General features: G+C 36.5%; 1 protein-coding gene across 1 annotated transcript in view; it reads left to right on the top strand.

The window, feature by feature from the left end:
• Positions 1-25,979, top strand: part of LAMA2 (laminin subunit alpha 2) — a 640,343-nt gene that overhangs the window by 419,469 nt on the left and 194,895 nt on the right. Inside the window, exons 23-29 of the mRNA XM_017879679.1 lie at positions 8,309-8,545; positions 9,801-9,944; positions 10,613-10,792; positions 10,902-11,090; positions 11,174-11,307; positions 15,682-15,799; positions 23,438-23,572. Of these exons, the coding sequence (XP_017735168.1) occupies positions 8,309-8,545; positions 9,801-9,944; positions 10,613-10,792; positions 10,902-11,090; positions 11,174-11,307; positions 15,682-15,799; positions 23,438-23,572 (1,137 nt within the window). The remainder of the gene's footprint in view (positions 1-8,308; positions 8,546-9,800; positions 9,945-10,612; positions 10,793-10,901; positions 11,091-11,173; positions 11,308-15,681; positions 15,800-23,437; positions 23,573-25,979) is intronic.

Below are 25,979 nucleotides of genomic sequence, written 5' to 3' on the forward strand. Positions count from 1 at the left end.
CTTGCAATCTTTAGATTAATCCTGCTTGGCCATTGAGATTATCCTTTTAAAATTATGTTGAATCCTGTTTGCTAGCATTTTGTTAATGATTTTGGATCTATGTTTATAAGGAATATTGGTATGAACTTATTTTTTCTTGTGGCGTTGTCGGGATGAGATACTGCAAGCCTCACGAAATGGATTCAGAACTATTCCCTCCTCATAATTTCTAAAAGAGTTTGCACAATCAATGAAGTAGAAAACAGAAATACTTTAGAGGAACCCAAAAGCTGGTTCTTTGAAAAGATCAGTAAAGTTGATAATATTCTAGAAAGGTTTATCAAGAAAAAAGAGAGAAGAAACAAGCAGTCAAAATCATAAATAAAGGGGGACATCACTATAGATCCTATAGACATTAAAATAATAATATGGTAGAAATAGGAACAACTTTTGCCTAATACATGTAACAACTTGTATGAAAAGAGCATTCCTTCTTTTGCTTACTTTGAGTTTAATTTTTCTCTTGTGTTCCAAGTTTCTTAAGGTTAAACCTTAGATCATTGATTTGTAATCTTTTTTCTCTGCTAATATAGGCATTTTGTATTAGAATTTTTTTCCAGGAACTGCTTTGTTTGCACTCCACATATTTTGATATGTTGTGCTTTAATTTTCACTCGGTTTAATATAATCTTTCATTTATTTTGGGGATAATTTTTAGTTTCTAAATATTTGGGGAATTGTCAAGGTATCTTTACTGTTGCTAGTATCTAGTTTAATTCTAAATTGGTCTGAGAACATAATTTGCATTATTTCAGACCTTTTGAAAACTATTGAGATTTAGTTTCATGGCCCAGAATAGTGTTCAGTTTGTTTATTATAACATGTGCACTTGAAAATAATGTATATTCTGGAGTTGTTGGATGAAAACTTCTATAGAGGTCAATTATCCTTAATGGTTTTTATATCTACATGTTCTCTCAGTTACTGAGAGTGTTGGACTATAACTTTGTCTGTTTCTTCTTTCACCTCTCTCAGGTTTTATTCACATGTATTTTTGAGCAGTGATATTAGGTGCATGATCATTTAGGATTGCTATGTCCTTTTGAAAAGCTGCTACCTTTTGGCATTATGAAATGTCCCTCTTTATTCTCGGTAACATTCCTTGTTTAGAAGTACACTTTTCTGATATTTATATAGCTATTCCAACTTTTTAAAATGATGTTTGTGTGGTATATATTTTCACACCATCACCTATTTCATCTCTCTTTTAGTGTTTTAATGTGTGCCTTTTTTTTTTTTTTTTTTTTTTTTTTTTTTTTTTTGAGACAGGGTCTCACTCACTTGCCCAGGCTGGAGTGCAGTAGTGTGATCTCAGCTCACTGCAACCTCCCCACCTTCTGGGTTCAAGAAATCCTCTCACATCAGCCTCCAGAGTAGCTGGGACTAAAGGCGCACACCACCATGTGTGGCTAATTTTTAAATTTTTGTGTAGAAATGAGGTCTCACTATATTGCCCATGCTGGTCTCAAATTCCTGTGCTCAAGTGATCCTTCTGCAAAGTTCTGGGATTACAGGTGTATACCACCACGCCCAGCTTACGTGTGTGAGAGAGAGAGAGTGTGTGTGTGTGTGTACATAACATATATTTAGATCTTTATTTTTCAACCAATCTTAATAATTTAGCCTTTTAATTTGAGAGTTAAGTCATTTCCATTTAATGTAAATATTGGTATGATTGGATTAAGCCTACACTTTGCTATTTGCTTTGGCTTGTCTTATCTGCTCTTGCCTTCTTTTTTTTTTTTTTTTTTTTTTTTTTTTTTTTCTTTTATTGTCCTGCCTTCTTTTGCATTAATTTGTATAACATCTTCTCTTGACTTTTGGATTATTAAAGATACCTATTCATTTTGTTTCTTTGGTTTTGTCTAGGAATATATATCTTTAACTTTCCAGAATGTACATTAAAATAATATTATACCACTTTACGTTTAGCATAAGAACCTTACAACAGTAAACCTCCAATCCCCTTTCCTATCTTTTGTCCTATGTTGTCATATGTTTTTACTTCTATATATTATACATCTGACAATATAAGCTTATGATTTTGATTTCAATAGTCAATTATCTTTTTTAAACAAGAAAATTTCTCCTATAGCTATTTTTCCATGTACATATCAATTCTAATGCTTTTAATTCCTTTGTGTACATTAAAATTTTCATTTCATATCATTTTTCCTCTTCCATTAACTACTTCCCTAATCTTTATCATTTTATTCCTGTTATATCAAGTCTGCTGACAATGATTTTTTCCTTTTTCCTTTTCTTTTTTTGGTTGTTCCAGTAAGTTTTTGTTTTATTTATTTTTTTCTTTTTTTTTCTAAACAAGTTTTTGCGGAGTATGTAATCCTAAATACTGGTTTTCAGCAATTTAATTATGCTTTTTGTTTTTTTTTGTGTGTGTTTAATAATTATTTTTTCATAGGATTAATTAGATCTGTTGACCCTGTAGGATTACAGTTTTCATCAAATTTGGAAATGAAAGTTGTCAGCCATTATATCTTTAAATATTTTTCTGTTCTTCATTCCAACTGTCTTTTTCTGGAAATCATTTTTTGTATGTTGGACCAATTGATATTTTCCATCTCACTGAGGTTCTTTTTTTTATTATTATTTTTGTATCTGTATTTTTTATTTCTGATAGTTTCTATTATTAAGTGTCCAAAGTCACTGATTTTTTAATGCAGCCCAACCTGTTTTTAATCCAATTGAGTCTATTTTTTATTTTAAACATTGTATTTTTTTATCTTTTAAATTTCCTTTTGGACATTGTGTGTCTTTTATTTCTTTACTATATTCACAATTTTTCATTTGTTCTTGAAAATAAAATGTTTATAAACATTAGCATTTTTTAAATGGTTGTCTGCTAATTCCATCTTTTTTTATTGCAAGACTATTTCTATTGACTGATTTTTCTCCTGTTTATGAGTCATATTTTCTTGATTCTTTACATACCTGGTAATTTTTGTTTGGATGCCAGGCATTATATACTTTTCATTGTTGTGTATTGGATTGTATTATATTTCTTTAAAGAATGTTGAACTTTATCCTGGAAAATAGTTTGGATAGTCATGGGTCACTTGGATTCTTTTGAAGCTTGCTTTTAAGTTTTGTTAGGGAAGATGCAGCAGAGCAGTCTGAAAGCCAGCGGTCAGTTAGCCCCTCTACTAAGCCGTGAAACTTCTGAGAATACTACCTAGTTGGTTACTATGTCTCTTTACTCTGGTTGTTGAAAATATGGCTTATTCCAAGCTTTCTCTGGGCTCTAAGAATTTTTTCAGCCTAGAGTTTTCCAATGCCATTTTCCTTCATCCCATGCATGTACCTATCAGCATTCAGCCAATGACTCAAGGGAACCCTTCTGCACATCTCTGAAATTATCTTTCTATCTAACTTCTTTCTTTATGAACACATATTCTATTTGCCGTCATAAGTTTTAGCAGCCTCAGCTTCCTCAGATTCCACTCTTTGTCTCTCAACTCAGCTATAATACGGGCTTTGGGTTTACCCTCTCTGTGTTGCAGCCTAGAAATTGCCTCTGTACTCTGCTTCATGTTTTTTTCCTTCTCTCAGAAATCACAGTCCTGTGCTTCCTGTAATTCAATATCTAAAAACAATTGTTTCTTGATCTGTATTTTTGTTTTATTTGGTTGTGTAGTTTAATAGCTTAACAAAGAAGAATAAATACTGTAAAAACTAAGAAGAGACTGTTCCGAAGATGAATATTCTTCAGTGCCTAACGCAACACAAAGGTCACATAGGATTAGTGCTGAAGTGTGTTCATTAAATTGAAGAGCAATAATAAGGGCATTTTTTTTTTAATGTTAGTGAGAGTCATTCCAATTGATTCCATTGGGTTGTGAAATATTGGAACATGATGACCAAGTGTGGTTCTGCTTGACCTAATAGCAGTACCCTATAGAGATATAAACTCTTTTTACCACTGAGGTAGCACAGATAAAATAATAGACTCTAACGATCTTCACATGTATGATAAAACATTTGAGCCTGGTTTAGAATATGCTGACCTAGAGGAAAACAAGTGTACTGATGATTCTTCAAAGAAGTTCAGATGTCTGACTTCCATTAGACATGTGATTAGAGAAAATAAAACTGGATAGGACATTCATTTTCTATTGCCAATAGCATTATTAAGTTTAAAATTCAAGAGAGCCACATTTTTCGAAACAAAACAAAAACTCCTCAGAATTTCAAAGTGTTCTGATGAGTATGAACGCTGCTTTAAGTGTCTATGACACACTTTTGCATTTTCAGCTTCAAATGCAAGCATCCACTTTATCACTTGGACTCAGGAATAAGCCCTAGGGAAACTTACAAGAGTTCCATTTTATGCACAAAATGCTATGATATAGCCAAACTCTAATTAAACTCCTGAAATGGAAGTTGATACCTCATGTTCAATATATAAATCAGGATAAAATACATTCCAAATTTCTGTTGAAATGTAGTTATATGTTTGGTACTATCATTTTTACTGATCATTAGATAAATATTCTGTTAACTAAAGTTGGTTGAATTTTTTGATTACTTTAAAATCACTGTTAAAAGTCTAAACTTATGAATCAAGAAACACTTCGCCATTATAAAGAATTACAAAAACAAACAAACAAACAACAACAAAAAAGCCTCATAGAGCCTGTGTCAGACCATTCTTGCATTGCTATAAAGAAATACCTGAGACTGGTTAATTTATAATAAAACAGGTTTAATTGGCTCACAGTTCCGGAGAGTGTACAGGAAGCATAGTGGCATCTGTTTCTGGTGAAGGCCTCAGGAAGCTTCCAATATTGTGGAAGGCCAAGCGGGGACAGGCTTCCACATGGCAGGTTCGGGAGAAAGGCAGGATGCCATGCACTTAAACAACCAGATCTTGCCAGTTGGCACTCTCTGTCGCAAGGACAGCACCAAGTCCTGAGTGATCAACCCCCATGATCCAAACACCTCCCACCAGGCTCCACCTCCAACACTGGGGATTATATTTTAACACGAGAATTAGTGGGGACATATCCAACTGTATCAGAGCCCTCTCAAGTAATTTATTTATGAGCATGTGTTTTACTGTTTTTAAAACTGGAATGACTAATTTAAATGAACAGTGATTTGAGATTTGTAGCTTCCCTTTCTTTGTGTCACGGATAATTTCTCTGTGCTAAGGTGTGAGCATACACATCATTTGAGCTGTTATTGAAGTAGAATACGAAGCCTGCCTTCTTTCACTAGCAGGGGAATAGTGAGTAAATTCTCTATTGCTAAACAAATATTACATCTAATTATGATTTAAGTTTGATGTTGGCCACAGTGCTATCTAAACACGTGGTTAATGGTCTGGTTTATTCTCCACTATAACTTCCTGAATAAACTTTCTGATTTGGAAAGGTCCCAATGTCTATTTGTACTGTCAACAATTTTGTAAAAATTCGTGCTTTGGTTTTATACAATTATTTGGATAATTGCATATTTTAGTTAAAGATAAAGATGTCTCACAGGATAATTTAAATTTATTATATGATTATAGTTTTGATAACATATCATAGTTTTCTATTAATACCTGATTATGGCCCATTTTGTTTAAGTGAGTCAATACATACTCAAAGCAGTTGGCAAAGAAAAACTAGGTAAGTGAATATGTAAGTCATTCTAACTTTGAGATTTTATTCTACATCTGATGTTCTTTAAGTTACTTGGGGGTGAGATTAGTGAGTTATTCTATGCCTTAGAAGCTGTGTCCATGTTTGTAATATACAAATAATCACATTTTAGGTCTTTGGGTTTAAAATACCTTCTAGTAGCAGCCCCTATTGCAGCCTTTCTACTGATTAGCAATAATGAGATAGAAAAATACTTACCTATAAAGACAAAAAATAAAGCTAATCCTGATAATTATTTTAACATCAGAATCTGGGAAGATTTTTAACCAAATATTTGGGCAGGAAAGACAATAGAGGAGGAACTGGTGATTATACATCACATCTTAGAAACGATAATCTCATAAGTAAGCTACTGTTAGCAGGAACAAAAACATAATACCCTTGGTAGCAGTGGATATAAGAATTAAACTGAGGAGGGAAAGTGTGAAATACACAGTGAGATGCAGCCAGATTTGGATCTAGGAATTTGGCAAGGTGCTATGCATACGACTTTACCACTGAGCTGTAGATCTGAGAAGGATAATAGAACAGCACCAAAAAGAGTTAAGTCACAGACAAAGTGCATACACTATGTGGTGGCAAACTCAGACACAGAGAGAGGTGGTGCCCTTTGTAATGACAAGTCATGCTCTGCTTGGGAGACAGAAACCACACTGGTTTCTTAAATGGAATTGTTAACTGATAAAAGGTGGTTGGTTACTAAAAAAGGATAAAAGAAAGCTATGAAGGGTCCCGAGTACAGGTACAGAAGAGCAGCTACTCCCTCTAGGCTGAGGGAAGGAAGACAGTGAAGGAGTTAAGGGCTAAGAGAGGACATGCTCCTTCTCCCCACCTGCAGCAAAGCTGAGGTTCAAAGGTCTTTGAAGAGGGTGTTGCTGTCATAGGAATGTACAGCCTATGGGTGGTCAAACAAAACCAGAAACAAACATGTCGGAGTTCATAGGCAAATGCGTGTCTGTAGAAGCTGCCCACCGCTCTTGGAGGATGGGAGCATGCTGGGCTACTGAGAAGCAGACTTCAAAGTCAGAGTGTGTGTGCAGACCAAAGTTAGTCAGAAGAGTGCCTATGGAGAGACAGTGTGCCCTCCCAGCTGGTATTCTTTCTGGGCCACTGGGTTCCCGTGCTAAATAATACAAAATAATGATGAGGATTCTAATGAAGAACCAGAACTCAGCTGGGAAGTGTGGTGGGCCACCATTATGGACTTATTAGGTCCTTCCAGGGGCCTCTATTGACTAAGCCTATCATTCTGCCACCTGATACGGAGAAATGTCTACAGGGTCTACCTACTGTATCACAAAGCAGGGTGAATTTGGAGCTCAGAAACAGTAGATGTATAATTGGCACAACTGGTCCCAGAAAATGACTTATTCCAGGATCCTAAATGACATTTTAGAAATTCATTTGGCATTTTTATTAAATTGCAAGAAGATATGAGCTCTGTAAATCAAGATCAGAAATCTTTAAAAGGAGAATATAAGACAAAAAGACAAATGGATAAGCAGAAATTAAAGATGAGAGAAATAAAATAAAATTATTCAAAAGAAGTTATGATTGCAATAGAGTAATGAAAATAAGCATTTGTGATATGTGTATATAATAAAACTTTTCCTGTAAAACAGGAGCTGTAAAAGTAGGGTACCAATTTGAGAGGTAAATACAGCAAGAAACGTAAAACAAAGGAAAATGATTTCAGAAGACATTAGGATATTACAGATTTGGCGGAGAGACCAGAGTGATGTACTTTAAGAATTATAGGTGATCCTGAAAAAGAAAATTGATTAATTAGAACAGATGTAAAATCAAAACACATCTGAAAAGAAACAGTACTGAATCAAAACCCAATTATGTTCCCAAACTGAAAGAACTCACTATGTTCCAGTAAATTGACGGGGAAAAAAAAAAAAACCCAAGCTTTAAAAAATTCTAGCAAAAATGTGAATTATGTAAATAAAGAGAAAATCATGTTTATATCTTGGGCAAAGGAAAACGTTACTAACAAAGACCTCAAATCAGAATTGTATTCAAGAATAAATGCCAAAAAACAATAGGCTAGATGTTACTTCTCTTTAAGCACTCCTTGGATTCCCCAAGTCTAGTTTGGTGCCCTTTATATGTTCACATAGCATTTTGGACTTCTCCTTTTATATAATGCTTATTCTATCATGTTATACTAACATATTTACTTGTCTCCCTCTACTAGACCATGAGGTATGTCTCCAAAGAAATGTTTAAATGCTACAATTATAAGATGATAAGGTAAAATAACTTTGTCTAAAATTAAATCTTCAAGACAAAGAGCAGTTGGAAAAAAATCCATACCCAACCCCTCTCTACCTCAAAAAGAGAGAAAACACATTTTCTTTCTAATTCACATAGCACTATGGTTTCTGGACGATCATCTATTTCCATAAATGCAGGAAGCAGTTTTAATGTTTATGTTCACTGATGTTTCCCAAGTGACTAAACTAGAATAGTACAAAGCATATAACAGATACATGATTAATACGTGTTTAATGGAAGCATAGAAACATTAGAATTAAAATTTTAAGATATTTGCCATAAAGTTGTGTTAATGGTTGCTGTTTTTATCTCCTCCATAGGCTTGTAACTGCAGCACAGTGGGATCCTTGGATTTCCAATGCAATGTAAATACAGGCCAATGCAACTGTCATCCAAAATTCTCTGGTGCAAAATGTACAGAGTGCAGTCGAGGTCACTGGAACTACCCTCGCTGCAATCTCTGTGACTGCTTCCTCCCTGGGACGGATGCCGCAACCTGTGATTCAGAGACTAAAAAATGCTCCTGTAGTGATCAAACTGGGCAGTGCACTTGTAAGGTATGTGCTGCTGACATGCAGCTAGGGAAAACCTCCCATAATTCTGTTTCCATTGCTGAGTTTTAACTTCATTCAGTGTTTGTTATACCTGCTTCATTAAGCTAAACAAACAGATGGACAAAATCTCATTGCCAGACACGGAGTTTTCATTGATATGTATTTGTTGGCATACCAATAAAACCTGCTTTTCTAGAACTTATTTTCAACCAAACCCACCTTTTTTTGGAGTTGGTAGAGATGATATATTTTCAATGGTAAAGTGATTTTTTTAAAAGTATATTAGCTTTGCTTCAATAAGGACAACCTGGGAAGGGTGACAGGGAAGACAGTTCTTTTAAGCATCATCAGAGAAAATCACAGCTAAATAATAAGCCTTATAAAACCATTTCTCCAAAATTAATCTGCAGTCGCTGTATACTGGAAAATACATTTACTGCTGTGGAAGTTTAGTAAAATTTCAACACATATAAACGCTGTCATTACAAACAGTGACTATGTGCAAATTTCAGCCCTCATTAATATGGTTAAATGATGTAGAAAAAGAGCCAATTAAAAGGGATAAAAAGGATTTTTCCCCTCGGATAGTTCTGAAAAATCAATTCCAGGATAAATACAGTTTAAACTGTGTCAGAGGTATCTTTTCAAGATAAAATCTATGCAAAGAAGGACAGAGGAAACAGGAGGATAAAATCTAGGGAGTGGTTGTTAAAAGGGCCTTGAGAATTGAGGAGAACAGCAGTTTCTACCATCAAGGGCTTCAGCCAACACCGAGTACAATGCTGCATTATTATATCTTGCAATTATGATCATATATTATATTTAATACATGTTATGTATGTATATATTATATTATAATAATTACATAAATTGATATTTTAACAAGCCGCGTATTTCTTACGGCTTTTAATAGCACCACTGTTTAGGACTCAATGTTTTTATGTTGCTTTTGAAATTTTCATGAGTCTTTCATATTGCTCGGAGCAGAATCGTAGAAAATGTACCACTTACGTTTAAGAAACAATGTACGATACCTTTAGTCTTACATCTATTTAAAATAAAGCATTTTAAAAGACCCATGAACTCCCAACAATGAGATTAACTACATGTGCCATTTGAGATGTGAGTCTAATATTCAGTGTTCTTTTGTTTTGTTTTAAATTTTTTAAAAGGAGTATGCTCCTGTTACACATTCTTAAGGTGATTTATCCCCTAACTTTGCTGTTACAAACTCTGAGGGTCTCTTGTCTTTCCTCAGGTGAATGTGGAAGGCATCCACTGTGACAGATGCCAGCCTGGCAAATTCGGACTCGATGCCAAGAATCCACTTGGCTGCAGCAGCTGCTATTGCTTCGGCACTACTACTCAGTGCTCTGAAGCAAAAGGACTGATCCGGACGTGGGTGAGTAGGGAGCTGCTGAGCCATGTAATGGTATAATGTTAGTTCCTGCTGGTGTCTTTTAGTCAGGCACTAAGGGGTAGTAGGAAATGGCAAAACATTTAAGTAACCTTTTCCTTTGTGAACATTTAGGAACAGCAAAGGGGTCACGTGCCATTATACAGTTGGAGTAAAAGCCTTTCTTATTTGTTCTTAAAAGTATTGATAAGGAAATAGATGCCAAGTGAAAAAGAGGAACCTTGTCCAGGAAGCATTATGTTTTGGGATGGGAAGAGTGAGGGCACCAGAGCATGAACGTTGATGTGAGCTAACGCAGCAATGAGAACCAGAACTTGTCACACATTTGTTCCAACCAACCTCAGGCAATCATGATTTTTGGAGTGGAAGCATGTTCATTTTTGATTTTCCTTTAACTCTTCTACATTTAGATTCCATTTGTGTTAGTGTGAAAGGCTCCAGTGTTCACAGACATTGTGGTTTTCACTATGTGAATTAGTCAAAAAGATTTATGTCCTGCCATGCTTGCCCACTATGTGTGAGCTCTGTTGCTTGTGAGAACATCGTCAAAATGGGGATAGGGACTGCAGATAGACATGCAGTTCATAACTTAGTTTTAAATAAATGTCCAAAAGTGTAAATTCAGCCTTCTGCTGTATTTTGACCCCTTGCAGGTAACTCTGAAGGCTGAGCAGACCATTCTACCCCTGGTAGATGAGGCTCTGCAGCACACAACCACCAAGGGCATTGCTTTTCAACATCCAGAGATTGTTGCCCACATGGACCTGATGAGAGAAGATCTCCGTTGGGAACCTTTTTATTGGAAACTTCCAGAACAATTTGAAGGAAAGAAGGTAAGCACAAGAACTTTAATGTCAAGTGAGAACAAGATAAAATCTTGTCTTTAGAATCACAACATTTGGAGATTTATCCAATTCCTCATTCTTCTTTTTATTTTGTCAGTTGATGGCCTATGGGGGCAAACTCAAGTATGCAATCTATTTCGAGGCTCGGGAAGAAACAGGTTTTTCTACATATAATCCTCAAGTGATCATTCGAGGTGGGACACCTACTCATGCTAGAATTATCGTCAGGCATATGGCTGCTCCTTTGATTGGCCAATTGACAAGGCATGAAATTGAAATGACAGAGGTAAAGTTATTCATTGTTTGGTGCAAAGATGCCAATGGTTTCGCATTCGGTTTTGTCAGAGTGATTTCTCTTCTTCTTAACAGAAAGAATGGAAATATTATGGGGACGATCCTCGAGTCCATAGAACTGTGACCCGAGAAGACTTCTTGGATATACTGTATGATATTCATTACATTCTTATCAAGGCTACTTATGGAAATTTCATGCGACAAAGCAGGTAAACTGTAATAGAAAATATTCAAGCTCTTATTTTAGAGTATGTAGGGAAGGTTACTGACCTACAGATATCAGATAAGAAAGATTGGGAAGTGGTTGGTTTTGCACTATAATGATAGAAGACAAACAAACTTCCCTGTGACCTGGAAGAAGTTACTGTCATTCACCAGAAAAGAAAAATAGCATGAGAAGGAAGTTAAAGGGAAAAAAATATTTGGAATTCACTGCAGACATAGTAAGTTTAAGATGCCAGTGATAAATTCAGGAGGTCATGTACTGTAGGGCGGGTAAAATTAGCTGTTGTGCTATTAACGGACTATAAGAGTGCTGAGAAAGCGACCTTCTTCACCCATCAGGAGAACTAGGCAGGGCCAAGTTGGTCCAGCCTCCTCCAACCGTGGGCATTATCTGTTCACCCCAGTGTGCCACACAATGTTGTCATTTTCCCTATGCATCATGATGAGAAATGATTCTGAATCACTTTGAAAAAATCACACAGAACAGCAAGAATGAATGCAATGTTGTCGAACCTACATGATAGGAATACTTCAAGGGAGTTGTCCATGTTTTCTTATGACCCAAATTGGCCAGTTGAAATGAGGCTTGTTGGGTCTGACACTTAGGACCACACTGGGGACATTCATGATACCAGTGTCGGTGGAGTCCTGGGACAGAAATCATCTCAAACTTTTAAAAAAAGAATGTGACACATGAACCCAATATTATGAGTGTAAACTATTATTTTCCATGAATATAATTGTAAAAAGAAGGAATAACATAGTGTCAAAAGTAAAGAGATGATTGTTTAATTTGAAAGAGTGTGTTTACAGACCATGGGAAAGGATTAGTAATGAGGAAAATATTAAAATGTGAAATAAAGAGAGAATAACTAATAGAGGAACCAGGAGACTTCCACATCAAGAGCCCTCATGGTCATATTGCTTGAGTGGAAGGTTCACCTTATCCAATGGGATAAAATGAGAAATCGCACAGATGTAGGTAAGTTTCACACCATGGAGGCAGAAAGTTGAACTGAGTTCATATATGAGATCTCATTTTCTCTTTCACATCAGTTTCTGTTACAGTCTATAAGAATACAGAATCAATATATGTTTGTAAATAGTCTTATGTAATAAATTCCTAGACCTGCGTAGGAAAGCAAAACAGAAAAATTATGAAGTTTCTCAATGGCCAACTAATTAATATAAAATACTATTTTCAAATGTTTATACTGTAATAAGCACACAAGACAGCAGAAAATCTTTTATTTCATGCAGAAGATCCATAATGCTTTTCTGATTCATGTAGAGACTTTTAGTAAAAGAGTAAATCAAGGACTAAAACTCACTTTTATATCTGTATTCTTATGGCTTCCTTTTGATATTTCTCACTATAACAGGAGATTTTTTTATATGAAATAATAAAAAAGCATATACTTAAAAAATGCTGTCAGCTATACTGTTAATTATTTTAGAATATCAAATGTAAATTAGGTGGCAGAAGCCATAGCAAATTTGCATGTCTTAGAAAATAGCAGGTAATTTCGTGAGTTTACAAAAAGATTATTTCGCAAATGGTTCTGTACTGCAGTAAGAGTTTGGTAGTAAACAGAACATCTTGTTAGCAGAACTGATAGAAACAATATTGTCATTCATCTTTAATTATACTTTCTTTGCTCCTCTCCCACCAATTTCACCTTCCTACACTGTGACACTTTGTCTTTTCTTCCCCACCTCCATGTCTTTTTCTTTTGTCACACTGTTTTACATACCTCACTAAATGAGATCCTTTGGTTTAAGTGAACATTTTTTTGAAACTTTAGAATGCATTTTTCCTAATCTCAGTAAAAACTAGGGTCATAGTCTCACAATACTAAGAACAAATAAAGTGTGTCATCAGCATTTGATTTTGTAAGGCAGTGGAATTGTGGCAAAGGTTTTTAAAAGGTTTGAATAGTCCCCCTAAAGTAATTAAAATAACCCTGTATCTTTATTTATTCAATTACAAATTTAAATCTCAAAAGCAGAGAGTTTAAGAGTTTATATGTGATTTGAGATTTGAACTTTGTACGTTGTATCAGTGCTGGCATTATCTTTTTTCTTTGCTTTTGTTTCCTTTTATAAAGTTTAATTTAAGGAAATAGCAACTTTTGCATTTCAGTATTCATTTAAATGGAAGCTGGAGTTTGGCCAAATCCCTGATCCAATCAAAGCCATTGCCCTCTAATCCCCTGAAAAAAAATGGTGTATTACAAAAATATTTGTTGTTGCTGCCATTCAAGCTTCACTTGATTTGTAAACACTTGCTGGTCTGTTATGTGTATGCGTGTGCAAGAGAAAGGAGAAGGAAGCCAGTAGCTCCTCCGGCTATAAAATTCCATGGAGATACCAATGCAAAGTTACCTTCTTACTCCCACAGAGAGCCCAGAGAACATAAGGGAGGTCTTTCTTGCAGGAGGGAAGTGGTTTGTTAACAGCTTACCACTACTGTGTGTACTTATAGGGAGCAGAGAGTGAAACTTGAATTTTAATTGAATGTGTGTTTCATCAAGACCAATCTTCAGAGTGCAGATTACAATGCTAGCAAAGCGAGAACATGCATTCATAATTCAGTTTCAATAAAGCCTACTATGCTTGTTATAAAGTTTTGATTCAAACTCCTTAAACTACTGGAGGTAACTTTTATTTGAAGCAAAACTATTCATTGTCACATTTTAATTTGAAGCAAAACTATTCATTGCCACATTTTAAAGTTTATTTGCCAAACATGTTTGTGTTGCCAGTTAGTCCATCATAAAACAGTCCCAGTTTATGGACTACATATATTTTTTAATGAAAAGCGTATTAATATGTTATTTTCAATTATGATTTTCTTTTCAATTATAATGACTATTCACCATCAGAAAAGGTGAGTTAAGTTACTTGAAGGAATTATTTAATAAAGTTAGGAAAATATTATTTTGAAACATGATTTATCCTCAGAAAGATATCAATATTATTAGATTATGCGTGATCATTATTTTCTAGGTGGTATTCTGAAGTTCTTGAAAGGTCATTCAGAGCATTGGAAAGAAGGAATTTGCGATAGTAGTAAATTAAAAGCAATTTCACCAGTGCCTATGCGAGATAACCGAATGGGGAATGACCTTGGGTTGTCTGTTTGCAAGAATATAAATGTCTAATTAATTGGCCATGTCTACCTGAAACCATTCATATTTTTAAAAGTAGGGGAAAAGTTATCAACAGGATATAAGACATCCAATATACTGAACTTCTTATGATTTATGTGACTCTTTTGCTAATATGTACTCCTAACATTTGAGGAAGCAAAAATGCAATATTAGGATGTGGTACCTGAGTTCCAGAAATTTAAACAGCTTCAAAACAATGTTAATTATCTTGATTTAATCATCCCACAACTTATCTATGTATCAAAATATCACATTGTTTTAATAAATGCAGTTGACCCTTGAACAGCATGATGGTTAGGAGCATCAACCCCACCTCATGCAGTCAGAAATCCACATATAACTTTTGATACCTTCAAAACTTAACTACTAATAGCCTCCTGTTGAACAGAAGCCATACTGATAACATAGTAGATTAACATATATTTGTGTAGGTATTATATACTCTATTCTTATAATAAAGTGAGCTAGAGAAAATAAAATGTTATTAAGAAAATAATAAGGGCTGGGCTCAGTGGCTCATGCCTGTAATCCTACCACTTTGGGAGGCCAAAGCAGGCAGGTCACTTGAGGTCAACAGTTCGAGACCAGCCTGGCCAACATGATAAAACCCGTTTCTACTAAAAATACAATAATTAGCTGGGCATAGTGTTGCACACCTGTATTCCCAGCTACTCAGGAGGCTGAGGCAGGAGAATCACTTGAACTTGGTAGGCGGAGGTTGTAGTGAGCCAAGATTATGCCACTGCACTCCAGCCTGGGTGACGGAGTGAGAATCTGTCTCAAAAAAATAAATAAAATAATAAAATAAAATAAAATAAAATATTAGGAAAAGAAAATATATTAAGTGGAGATGGATCATTGTAAACGTCTTCAACCTCATTGTCTTCATTTTGAGCAGACTAAAGAGGAGGAGGAAGAAGAGGAGAGGTTGGTTGGTCCTGCTGTCTCCGGGTAGCAGACGTGGAAGAAAATCCCCATATAAGTGAAACCATGCAGTTCAAGCCCATATTGTTCAAGGGTCAACTTATGTACAATTATTAGTTGTCAATTAAAAACAAAAAAAGACAATAGAACATACTTGAGGTTGACAAAAACCTGAGAAGGATATTGCTGTGGGATCGAGTGTTTACTAGGTGATCTTAACTGACTGCCCTTGTAATCTAAGTACACTCTCACTGTTTCTAGGATTTCTGAAATCTCAATGGAGGTAGCTGAACAAGGACGTAGAACAGCAGTGACTCCTCCAGCTCACTTGATTGAAAAATGTGATTGCCCCCTGGGCTATTCTGGCCTGTCCTGTGAGGTAAGATAGCTCCTACTAACCTGCTTAATCTCAACTCACTTCAGGAGCTAAATGGAAATACTCCCAGAAGTACTTTTACTGCATACTTATTCTTAATCTATTTTATTTAATCTTCCACTCACAGTGTGAGTCACAGTGGCAAGAGGATAATGTTATCGATACTTAGTACAAATCACACCTGAAGGGAAATAGTTGATAAAAAATTTAAAGATTTGTGAAAATATTTACCAATCAGGAATTAAGAATGTTTTAGTAAGCTGCTTTATTATAACCGATCTATTTTCTTGAACCACTTCTAAAGAGTTAGAGACATTTAAACTGCAATGATTAGGAGATAGGATTATACTGGGTTTTGAAAATATTTTTATATAGAACATGACAAAACTTGTACACTAAATAGCAGGCTGCTCCCTTTAACATAAGCTTCTCAGGGAAGCATACATTTGTTCCAACAGTGCTGCTGTGAATCATTACATTTGTAAAACTATCTCTTTTTTTACTGTTGTTTTTTTTTTTCTTCTGAGACAGAGTTTTGCTCTGTCGCCCAGGCTGGAGTGCAGTGGCGCAATCTTGGCTCACTGCAAACTCCACTTCCCAGGTTCACGTCATTCTCCTGTCTCAGCCTCCCGAGTGGCTGGGACTACAAGCGCCTGCCACCACGCCTGGCTAATTTTTTGTATTTTTAGTAGAGATGGGGTTTCACCGTTTTAGCCAGGATGGTCTCGATCTCCTGACCTCGTGATCCGCCCACCTCGACCTCCCAAAGTGCTGGGATTACAGGCATGAGCCACCGTGCCCGGCCTTTTTTTACATTTTAAAAGTAGTTTTAAAACTGCTTTTTCATAAACTTTCTGGGATATTCTCTTGTCTGCCTTCAGGATTGTCAAATTTCTTAGGATCTTCACCTTCTGAAAGTTGATTTAATTTCTATAATTATGAAATGTGAATAGAAACAGTATGATTTAAGGGAGGTGGAATGAATGGATGAGAAACTGCCCTGGGTTTGAATCTCAACTTCGCCATATAGTAAGCCTGAGGCCCTGCACAGGGTACTACACCTCTTCAGGCTTTAGCAGGTAGACACCAAGTCCCTGAGTAACCACCACTACACTCTCACCTCTCCCACAGACCCTGCAGTCTGAAGCCTGGCATGGGAGGGACCTGCAGGACTGCTCCAGCCCTGCAGCTGGGATTCTTTCTCATTAGTCAGGCTGGCTGTGCTCACAGCATACCAGTTAGATATTATTAATATCTCCCTCACCTACAGCCTAAGAGTCTTATGAAGACTAAATGAGCTGTGAACGTTAAGGATCCATCACAGCACCTGGTGTGTAGATGATGTAAGTTTTGATGGTTAATATTATTATTAATGTAATCACTAGTTATGTCCCCATGTACTGATTCGGTTATAAACAATTTTATACATCGTATTTTGTAAATAGGATTTGAGAAATTTTATTAACTATGGTACATGAAACAGATGATAACAGTAGGTCAAAATTGAAGTGCAACTTAAAAATAATAGTATGCATTTCTTGAGAGGGACATGACATCATGAAAAGAAAAAGGAATTTAGTTTCAGTGAATCCTACCTAGTTGCACTACTTGGACAGGGTACTTGCTCTATTTCTTGCTAAATCTTGACTTTTTACCTATACGTCGTAACGATTGATTTAAATGGAAACGTATGTGTGAAAGTCCCGTTACAAACTGACATGCCATTCAACTTAGTTACCATCACATGGATTCTGCATTGTTCAAGGAAAAATTTTATAGAATAACTGCAACTACTTTGTGACACAAGCTTTAAATAATTTTCTAGCCTTTCTTGTGACTGCTCTGAAGGGCAATATTTATTTACCTATGTTCATTTTGAGCTAATAAATAATCAAGTAATCCATCTCCTTATTAAATCATATCTCCTACATGTATTTATACACACACCAGTAAACTTAAACTGGTAAGCACTGCTGATACAGTAAGCACTGCTCTTTCCAATATACGTATGTACACATAGTGTATGGGTGAAAACTGAGACCATGTGGCACATATAAAATGAGTGACCTTTACAGTGAACATTGAAGATTTTAAAATGGAGGACAGAAAGAATGTGAGATTTTTCTAGAGAAGAGATGGAATTTCCTTTATCCTAGGTAGTGTTTGGTTTTACTCTTAACTGTGTGCACTTGTGATCAATGCTCTTAATTACTATACACCTTCGTTATTACATAGGTATCCAATCTATAAAATGACAGATTGAGTTGAAGTTCTAAAATTCTCTGGTTCTACAATATTATTTTGCTATAGAAAATATTCAGTAAGTAGTCAAGGCTGACCTTTAGCTATCCTGAAGAGAAGGTTATTACAGCTATATTTTTCTGCATTTATTTAAAATAATACTGTTCACTTGTGAACAAAAATGTTAGTAGAAGAGCAAATTATTTTCATGCAGCCAACCTTCCACTCTGGATTTAAAATGCTAAAAACTTCTCTTCGCATGATTGATAGACTTTTTTAATATTACATTCAAATACATGCTTTCCCATTAATTTGAGTCATTTTCCATCATTATATGAAAATGTAAATGAGCGCAAATAAAGCAAATGATAAATGAAAATCAGGAAAAACTAAGAATATGTACAAATTGTCATCTGCATTAGTGGCTTCACCGTCCCATGACTTTCACTTAAACATCTATTTACAGACAGTAATTGCAGTAGTATCTTAGTAGAGAGATTAGAAATAAAGGCCTATCTCTCATAATAAGGTACCTGAAGTGTTTTCCACAACCCATGGCCTCTAATCCATTATACATCTTATTTATAATTCATCTTGATTCCTAAGTGTCATTACCCAGGCATAAAATCTTATCATCAAAGCAAGAGCTAAGGACAGTTTTGAAATAATACATCCCATTCCAGTAACATATGCTTTGGGTCGTGAACACACAAAGCAATTCCTCTACAATATTTTTACAAAATGTATAGTATTCTGGAGATGTCTGCATCTACAGGCTATTTTATTTCATGTTTTAATCCACAATATGGTTGCAAGTAAACAAAATTAAGTATCAATTACTGCTAAAATATAGCCAGTTGTAAAGACACTTAGCCTTTGCCTGTTACCTGTACTGTGATGACACTGCAGCTGTGGTCATTAAAAATGTTAGTTCTAGAAATGCCTAATTATTCTGATTTACTATTCCCGAAGGGGCCAAATTACCTTCAGGAGTCAAACAAAGGACACCATTTCCTCACCAAATGTCTTGGTGTTGGAGCCCTTGAGTTTGTTATACTTTATTTAACCTGCCTTTGAGTTACATTAAATGTAGGTTATTGTCCAAACTGACCTAAACTGAGCTTTATGCAGCTTTATGCAGTTTATATAAAAGGTTATATGCAGGTACCATTCTGACTTATGACTTTCTTTCTTAAAAATGGAAACTATTCACATTGCATGTGCAGCTCTCTGCAGTAATATGGAAATCAGAAATTTGTCAGTGATCTCTAGGTCATGTTTTCATAGTTTCAGCTTCTATCCTCTCCTCCCATATTTTAATAGGGCTTTAGGCTCACAGTTGAATGGCCTGTGTCTATCGGGTCGCCACTCAGAAGCTGTCCCTTGTGGCTACTAAAACTGATTTTTTTAAATCTCCAAATAATTTATACCTCTCATCAACTCATAAACCCAAAAGGCAAAATGTAAAAATAGTCTTAGCTACTTACACATGCACACATCTATCCTTTATCACTTCTGTTGCACACCGGAGACCCAAAGTCTGTTTTCACATACAGACAAGTGTTGAGGAAAATGGCATGGGTAAGTTATATTATAATTTTGTTTACAAATATAACCTAAAACAATCTTGGTGTCTTTATTTGTAGTTTATTTCCAGCAATTACATTGAAAAAACTATTTGAAATAGAGAAACCTATTGATTTATGTATGTCAGTTATTAAACATACTTTATCTCAAGTTATCCTCAGATCAACCCTGTGAAAAACAGAACCTACCATTGATTGAGTGCTTACTATCTCCTGTACCTTTCCCAATACAGTTACACCAACATCATCTACTATAATTTATGGTCTCCATTTTACAGGTGAGAGAATTGAAGCCCATGATCACACACCTACACAGCAATTCAAACCTCAGTGAGTCTGTTTCCAAAACCTAGGTAAACTTGTACTCAGCTATTATATTATACAGTCATGTGCTGCTTAATGACAGGGATACTTTCTGAGAAATGTGTCATTAGGTGATTTCTTCATTGTGCAAACATCATGGAGTGTACATACACAAACCTAAATGGTACAGCCTGCTACACACCTAGGCTGCATGGGATAGCCTGTTGCTCCTAGACTATGAACCTGCACAACATGTTATTGGTACTGAATACAGTAGGCAATTGTAACATAATGGTAAGTATTTGCGTATCTAAACATATTTAAACATAGCAAAGGTACAGTAAAAATGTAGTTCTATAATCTTATGGGACCACTGTCATATACATGGTCCTATCATTGACCAAAATGTCATTATGCAGCAGCACATGACTGTACAATATTCCTACGTTCTAGGTGAGGAAACCGAGGCACACAGTATTCAAAACCTTACTACATACAAAGTGGTGGAACAGGAATTAAACCTGGGTCTGCCTGATTGCAAAATCCATGCAAAGATACAAGACAGAGTGTTTTTATGAGCTCCAGCACAAGTATCTACTTTTATTACTAAACTCTGAAGAAAGAAAGGAGCGCAGTGTGCAGCCCTGAGCCTAGGATATGATGGGTCTCTACTGTCTGTTTCATTCTCTCCTCTCTACCCTCCCACATTTTTGTGTAAATTCGATCTGATGTTTTGATGAAACAATATATTATGGAAATAAATTAAAGATAGAGGAGAGCAGAAGAAAATTGAGCCATGAATAATTTCAACACTGAGGAAGAGAACTTTGGAAAAGTTTAAATTAGAGTAGAAATGGGAAAGAGGAGCTCAGGAAGGTATTTATTTACTTTTCTTTAATTCGCCATTGTGTTCCAGAAAGGATTTTAGATGGGACTCAAAAAGTAATTTTTTTGGTTCCAATTTAAACATAATCATTCTCATGAACTTTGTCGCAGTTCACCAAGAGGAAAACATTCAATATTGAAAATACCCTAAAATTTTTTTAATTGAAACAATGATACAAAATTATCAAGGAAAAGAGAGACCTTCTGTGTTTTTTTTTTTAATGTTTTAAGTTTCTAATTTTTGCATTGTCAAATCTTCTCTCTCGCGCGCGCGCTACCTCATAGAAATTGAATCCATCAGGACACAAAATAAATCAAAACTAATCTAAAATGTTAAAATTGAAAGACAGTTTAGAAGTCATCTAGTTAACCTGCTCATTTGTGGGATGAGGAAACTGTCTCAAAGTAACTTGCCCATATCTCTCAGACAAAACTAACATAAAATCAAAGCTTCCCTATTCATTCCTTTTACAGTACCAAGGAGTGGTATGCACTTTGTTTGTTTGTTTGTTTGTTTGTTTGTTTGTTTGTTTTGTTTTGTCTTGTTTTTTGTTGAGACAGGGTCTCGCTTTGTCACTCAGGCTGGAGTGCAGTGGCCGCATCTTAGCTCACTGCAACCTCCACCTCCCAGGTTCAAGTGGTTCTCGTGCCTCAGCCTCCAGAGTAGTTGGGACTACAGGCATGCATCACCATGCCTGGCTAATTTTTGTATTTTTAGTCAAGACATGGTTTCACCATGTTGACCAGGCTGGTCTGGAACTCCTGACCTCAAATGATCCACCCACCTCAGCCTCCCAAAATGCCGGGATTACAGGCGTGAGCGATCATGAATATATATGTATATATATATTCAAGGATGAAATCCATGCACAGAAAATCCAATTCTCTTCAGTGATCAGCTTCTTAAAGAATTGGAATAAGCCACACTATGAGCCACTTTTTTTTTTTTTCTTTGAGATGGAGTCTCGCTCTGTCGCCCAGGCTAGAGTGCAGTGTCGCGATCTCGGCTCACTGCCAGCTCTGCCTCCTGGGTTCACACCATTCTCCTGCCTCAACTTAAGGAGTAACTGGAACTACAGGCCCCCGCCACCATGCCTAGCTAATTTTTTGTATTTTTAGTAGGGACGGGGGTTCACCGTGTCAGGATGGTCTCGATCTCCTGACCTTGTGATCTGCCTGCCTCGGCCTCCCAAAATGCTGGGATTTTAGGCGTGAGCCACCACGCCTGGCCACTGTGAACCACTTTTAAATGGATCTTGGTTTATTTCTTCAGTTATGCTTAAATTAATTCCTCAACCATCATTTCCAGTACTTATTCAATAATAATGGCAAAATGAACCTTGCTTTTAAATAATATGTACAAACTTTGTTAAATTATATGATTATGTCCACCGTAAGAAAAATAAGACTCAAAATATCTTGAATACTATTCTCAGTTTTGTCTGCCAGCTTGCTCAAAGTTGGGACATTATTAAATCTCATTAGAATTTCTTTTAGGATATGATAAAAGCAGAGTCTTTTGATTAAGTGCTTAATTGAGGTACTTTTGCGTTATCCAAATCTAAATAAACAAGAAGGGTGCTGGCTATTAAACTAGATCTTTTTATCAGGAGCCTGTTTGTATATTTGTCTCTGGACTATCTAGGCCAGAACTAAAGGGATGTGGAGGCATTAGAAAATTCTTAGTCTGATATTTTTTCTTGCTTAGTCAGCAATCACTCTTCTTTCATCAATGGGCATAAGATTTTTAAGTGAAAAAAAAAATCCTACTTAACCAAGGTGGTAAAATAGTCCCCTTGTAATTCTCCATGGAATTTGAAAAACTGACTTCCACCTTTTATTCATAAATCAAGCAATGTCTGCAGCTATGCGTGAGGAGAGGGCTGAGCCTGAAACACAAGACAGTTCTCATCCGCATTCCAAAGCTGTGGACTGCCTTCCAGAAAGCCAAAGATGTTTGTTGATACATTTTCATAATAAACCCAAATGAAGATGGAAGTCTTGATTTTGCATATGTCAGCTTCACTAGAAGTTTTCTGTTTGCTTTCAGATTTTTATTGCAAGATGAAAAAAATTATATCAGGGAAAGATAAATTTTTTTGGTGGTCTAATAGTCCCAAGATATGCAGAGCTTTTATTATTTTGGATTTCTTACTTTTAGAGTCTTTAAATTATATCAGTATAAATAATGCATCCATAACACTTTTTATTTCATTTTTTGCTGTGTTTCATTGGACATTTGCTAGTTATCCATCAAGCACAGTAAAAGCATATTTTAGGTGGTAAAGACATTGGAATTGTCTTTATTCCATATGACAATGTTATTTAAAAACAAACCTCTTTTGCAAGAAAAAGACTCTTTGGAGCTCTTTCAGGCTGAGTTGTATCTACAAATAAAAGCTTTCCTTGGTTAAAGTCTGATTACACATGGATGCCGCCTGAACACCTTGGAGACCAGGAAGAAATACACATTAGGTATCAAAATTGGCACTTGAGTTTGTAAGTGATGTTGCCCCTGCCGCAGGTAGGGGAAGGCCAGTCTGTCTTTGCAGCCACTGAAGAGCTCAAGTGTTGCTAATGCAAGATTTCTAACTTGGCTGTCCTAATTGGCTTCCTTTTCTTTCAGGCATGCTTGCCAGGATTTTATCGACTGCGTTCTCAACCAGGTGGCCGCACCCCTGGACCAACCTTGGGCACCTGTGTTCCATGTCAATGTAATGGACACAGCAGCCTGTGTGACCCTGAAACATCGATATGCCAGGTAGTCCTCTGAGCCTTTCTTGAACAAGGCCCATGTGCTCATTTCTCTTTACACATGCCCAGCATCTGCACTCAAAGGCCGGCTAAACTGCAAGGGAACACAACCGTGTGTGTGAAACAAAATATGCAGGGGAAAAAGATATTCACAGATTCTACATTTTAAAAAGTAAGGAAAAAATAACTGGGAGAACCACTGTGCGTGTCAAAAAATAGAATTTTAGCAGCATCTTAGAAGGGCACCAGAAGACATACCTATTTAAAAATTACATGTGCCTTTTTTTCTGATTATTTTCTTATAGATAAACTTTATATAAAATTTGGAAATTACAGAAAAGAATTAAGAAGAAAAAATTCACCCCAAATGCAACATAAGATAAAATTTTAATATTTTAAGTACTTCCCACCAATTTTTACATGTGTTTGTGAATAAGATTTATACAACACCATTGATGCAGTTTTATGTCTTGTCCCTTAAATTTTTACCTATCACGAGGTTGTATTATGTTGTTAGATATTATTTAAAATCTTTACAATCTTTGTTTGGATGTCCCATAATTTACCCATTTCCCTTATAATTAAGGTCGCTCTTATTTTTTTTATGTTTCTGCTAGCACCCTGCACTCTCTACCACTACCATCTCTACATTAGAACAATCAGAACACTCATGTGTTCCACCCTTTTTATTGTAGTCACTGTAAGAAATTCAGGTTGCCCCTGTCACCACTTGTCCTCCAAACTGTAATCTGCCCACAGCTCATCTTTGTTAAGCCCATCTCCCACCCTCTGCTCATCTTCTGAAACCATTCTACTGAGCTTTGTGGCACTCATGGTCAAAAGAGGCAAAATCCCCTGCAGAATCCTCCTCTTTCCTCAATGTTCTCTCCACCATGCTGACTGAAACCCAGCTCTCACTTTGCATGCTGCTGCCCTGGCAGCCCTCTTAAGGAGTAGCCATCACCTTTTTTTTTTTTTTTTTTTTTTTCCTGAGATGCTGACTCGCTCTGTTGCCCAGGCTGGAGGGCAGTGGTGATCTTGGCTCACTGCAACCTCAGCCTCCTGGGTTCAAGTGATTCTCCTGCCTCAGCCTCCTGAGTAGCTGGGACTACCGGCTCACACCACCATACCTGGCTAATTTTTTGTATTTTTAGTAGAGACAGGGTTTCACCATGTTGTCTAGGCTGGTCTTGAACTCCTAACCTCAGGTAATCCATCCACCTTGGCCTCCCAAAGTGCTGGGATTACAGGCATGACCACCACGCCCAGCTGCAGTAGCCATCACTTTCTTTCACTCTCTTCATGCCCCTGAGTCTGAAAGTGGGGCAGGTTTTCCTGCTCCTCGCTGCCAGTTTTATATTATCCATCCTCCTCTATATCATGGTCCACAACCCCTGGGCCACAGACAAATATTGGTCAGTGGCCTTTTAGAAACCAGACTACACAGCAGGAGGCAAGCAGCAGACAAAGGAACAAGCTTCGTTAGCATTTACAGCTGCTCCTCATTCCTGGCATTACTGTACTGCCTGAGTTCCACCTCCTGTCAGATCAGAGACAGCATTAGATTCTCAATAGGAGCACACACCCTATTGTGAACTGTGCCTGCGAGGGATCTAGGTTGTGCGCTCCTTCCCAGAAACTAATGCCTGATGATCGACGATCTGTCACTGTCTCCCATCACCCCAAGATGGAACTGTCTAGTTGCAGGGAAACAAGCTTAGGGCTCCCACTGATTCTATGTTATAGTGAGTCGTATAATTATTTCATTATATATTACAAAGTAATAATAATAGAAATAAAGTGCACAGTAAATGTAATGTGCTTGCATCATCACAAAACCATCCTCCAATCCTAGTCCATGGAAAAATTGCCTTCCACGAAACCAGTCCGTGGTGCCAAAAACATTGGAGACGCTGCTCTACAGCACCCAGCTTTGACTCTCATGCTTCCCTCTACGGGCGCCCCTCTCCATCTGCTTGTCGAAGTCACCGACTAACCTTTAAATACCCCATGTCCTTCCTTACTGATTTTCCCTGTCTAATTGTCATTTTCCCTAGCACTACTCCTGTCATCATTCTTAGTGATTTTAATGTCCATGATCTTAACTCTTCCATACTCTTAGCTTTCAGTTTCTTGTACCTCTCTGGTCTCCATTTGAAGCGTCTTTTTTTTTTTTTTTTTTTTTTTAATCACTGCGTCGTTTCTCTCTAGTTCACTTCCAAATACTTCAGCTTCAATGTGTGTAATCTCACAATTGACGCACACACTTTTTTCTTGTTCCTTATCTCATGCTTCCACTGTAGTAACCAGCTTAATAGTCATGATTCTTCATTGGCATTACTGCTTTGCAATGCTCATTTCCCTGGCTACTCCTTTACTTATTTTTCACTCAAGTGAACTCCAACACTGTGAGA

The sequence above is a fragment of the Rhinopithecus bieti genome, unplaced genomic scaffold (assembly GCF_001698545.2).
Source record: "Rhinopithecus bieti isolate Rb0 unplaced genomic scaffold, ASM169854v2 scaffold_19, whole genome shotgun sequence".
Lineage (NCBI taxonomy): Eukaryota > Metazoa > Chordata > Mammalia > Primates > Cercopithecidae > Rhinopithecus > Rhinopithecus bieti.